Source organism: Bos grunniens, chromosome 7 (assembly GCF_055505025.1).
Source record: "Bos grunniens cultivar Pamir isolate PY7600 chromosome 7, Bosgru_T2T1.0, whole genome shotgun sequence".
Taxonomy (NCBI): Eukaryota; Metazoa; Chordata; class Mammalia; order Artiodactyla; family Bovidae; genus Bos; species Bos grunniens.
Genome location: NC_141171.1, coordinates 32,004,811 through 32,007,983, shown reverse-complemented (window position 1 = coordinate 32,007,983; position 3,173 = coordinate 32,004,811). Strand labels below are relative to the sequence as shown.

Genomic DNA, 3,173 nt, shown 5'->3' with positions numbered 1-3,173 from the left:
TACTTTGGCCACCTCATGCGAAGAATTGACTCACTGGAAAAGACCCTGATACTGGGAGGGATTGGGAGCAGGAGGAGAAGGGGACGACAGAGGATGAGATGGCTGGATGGCATCACCGACTCGATGGGCATGAGTTTGAGTGAACTCCGGGAGTTGGTGATGGACAGGGAGGCCTGGCGTGCTGTGATTCATGGGGTCACAAATAGTCCAGACACGACTGAGCGACTGAACTGAACTGAACTGAAGAATAAAAAATGACCCAATATATAAATGAGAAAAAGATTTGAACATACACTTCATCAAAGACATATGGCTGGCAAGAAATATGTGAAAATATACTAAACATCACTAATTATTATGGAAGTGCAAACTAAAAATACAATGAAATACCAGTATACACTTTCCCTGGTGGCTCAGCAGTAAAGAATCTGCCCGCAATGCAAGAGCCACAGGAGACCCGTGTTCCATCCCTGAGTCGGAGGCATCCCCTGGAGAAAGGCACAGCAACCCACTCCAGTATTCTTGCCTGGAAAATTCCATGGACAGAAGAGCCTGGTGGGCTACAGTCCACGGGGTGGCAAAGAGTCGGACACAACTGAAGCTACTTAGCATGCACGCACCAGTATACACCTACTGCAATACTGGCAACTATTTCCGTACTTAAATTTGTAAAAATAACCAGAAAGTCAATTTATAAACATCCTCTTTGGATGTGGACCTTTATTTACTCTCAGATGAATCAGTGTTGATTTTTGTTTTATCCTATTTCACTGCCTTGTCTCCCCCATCTCTTGGTCCTTGGACAGAAAAAGGTCAGAGAGGGAGGCCAAGTAAGGTTTGACTCAAGTCACAGCATCTACTTTTTCGACAGCATTTTAAACTTAGATGAAATAGTAAATTAGAAACGCCCAAGACCAGAAACCTCGCGTCGACGATGGGGGCAATGCTTATAACTGTTATCAGCCTTTTCCCCACCGCGAATGACGCGCGCCCGCGCCCGCAGCAGCCCTCCGCCTGGAATTCGGTGAGTATGGAAGCGAAGGGGCGTGTGACGCAGTCGCTGTCGCCTAAGGCTGCGTTCTGATTCAGATCTGGTGCCCGGGCGGCGCTTGACTGCGCGCTGAGCCGGCCTGGCCTCAGTTTCCCTACTTCTAAATAGGGGAGGCCATGCTACCCTGTTTCTCGTTCCTGCCCAAGCACATCAGCACATCGTTGGTGTTCCTGCGCAGTGCGCGCCACGGCTTCGCTTTGCTGCCGCGCTGGGTCCCCAGGCTGTCCTCGGATTACCCGCCCGCTCCCCCTATCCGCCTGCTGGCCGCAGCCGCCTCTTCCCGGGGGCCGGCGGATGGCGCCGGCGCCCCCTCCCGGGTGCGCCAGAACTTCCACCCGGACTCCGAGGCCGCCATTAATCGCCAGATCAACCTGGAGCTGTATGCCTCCTACGTGTACTTGTCCATGGCCTATTACTTCTCCCGAGATGACGTGGCCTTGCACAACTTTGCCAGATATTTCCTTCGACTGTCCCGGGAGGAGACCGAGCACGCGGAGAAGCTGATGAGGCTGCAGAACCAGCGGGGAGGACTGATCTGCTTGCAGGACATCAAGAAACCGGACCAGAACGACTGGAAGAGTGGGCTGAATGCAATGGAGTGTGCTCTGCTCTTGGAAAAGAATGTGAACCAGTCGTTGCTGGAATTGCACACTCTGGCTTCAGACAAAGGTGACCCCCATTTGTGCGATTTCCTAGAAACCCACTATCTGAATGAGCAGGTGAAGTCTATCAAAGAACTAGGTGACCACGTGAATAACTTGGTTAAGATGGGGGCCCCCGAGTCTGGTCTGGCAGAGTACCTTTTTGACAAGCATACCCTTGGAAATGAAAACAATCACAACTAACCCAAAGGCTGCCTTCACAAACAAGGTGTGCCAGAACCCAGAGGCAGCTGTTTCCTCCTTTCTTTTTATATTCTTCTCTTATAATGTCTCAATAAAGTGATTTGTAGAGAAAATGTATTTAGCTCCATGTTAACAATGGCTGTTTGCCCAGCATCAAGATGATTTTCCCAGCCCAGAATGAGATGGTATAAAAAAGACTGCAAAAAAGCTACTGAAATAGATGCAAACTAAATTTTTACAGTTACCAAATATTATTCCAGACCATGACCCTGCAATAAATATCGATGAATTTCAACTCAACAAATGCCTGTTATTTTCAAGACGTTATGTTAAAGGCTAAAGTGGAAATATGTGTAAGATAAATATGCAAATAACTATAGCAAGATGAAGGATATGTAGTACTGCAAAAATAATCCGAGCAAAGTTCTGTTAACAAGTTTTACCCTTTTCTAAAAGTGCAATCTGTTTTTGAAGGATTTTGTGATCAACCAAATTCAAGAAAAGCTAAAAAAGTATAAATGCTGGATTTGGAAAGACACAATGTGTGCTAACACTTTCAGGGCTCTGGTAAATCTTGAAATTAAAAACAAAATCCAAACCAAAAAAATTATTGGTTTATTTTTCATTTAGCTCAGTGTTTCCCAAACAAACCCAATCTCAGCTAGCTTTTCATGGTAGCAATGATAATATAACCATACCTATGTATCTGATAATAGACTATACAGCCTCCCTTTTAACATACCAAAAAGAGTGAATACATTGCAGAAAACACATTCCTGTGGCCTTTAAAGTGAAGCTGAAAGAACATTAGGATGGAAAAGTCAAGAAGGGATCCAGAGTAAAAGAAGCATCAGCTGGGCAGATGTTTTCTTGGGGAGGTGGGAGAAGGGGCGATAAAGTGAGTAGGAGAATACAGTACGTCCCCTACATACGAACCTTTAAGTTTCGAGCGTTCAAAGATGCAAGCATGCATTCACATGTCCAATCATGTTAAGTTAGTTCATGTGTTTGGCGTACTTTGTCACATGTGTGCATCCTCTGCAAGTGGTTGTGCTTTTGTGTACTTTACTGTATAGCACTGTATAGAGTGTCTTCCCTGGTGACTCAGATGGTAAAGAATCTGCCTGCAATGCGGGAGACCAGGGTTTGATCCCTGGGTCAGGGAGATTCCCTGGAGAAGGAAATGACAACCCACTCTAGTATTCTTGCCTGGAGAATTTAATGAACAGAGGAGCCTGGCGGGCTACAGTCCATAGGGTCACAAATAGTCGGACTGA

At 46.3% G+C, this 3,173-nt stretch overlaps 1 protein-coding gene across 1 annotated transcript; it reads left to right on the top strand.

Annotated features, from left to right (window-relative positions):
• Nucleotides 1–692: 692 nt before the first annotated feature.
• FTMT (ferritin mitochondrial) lies at nucleotides 693–2,200 on the top strand. Its single transcript, XM_086410713.1, has one exon. It carries the CDS (start codon nucleotides 1,168–1,170, stop codon nucleotides 1,894–1,896), a length of 729 nt encoding a protein of 242 aa, XP_086266839.1. The 5' UTR covers nucleotides 693–1,167; the 3' UTR covers nucleotides 1,897–2,200.
• Nucleotides 2,201–3,173: the final 973 nt, after the last annotated feature.

Coding starts and splice junctions, on each gene's coding strand:
- FTMT (XM_086410713.1), top strand. CDS start 1,168: ATGCTACCCTGTTTCTCGTTCCTGCCCAAGCACATCAGCACATCGTTG.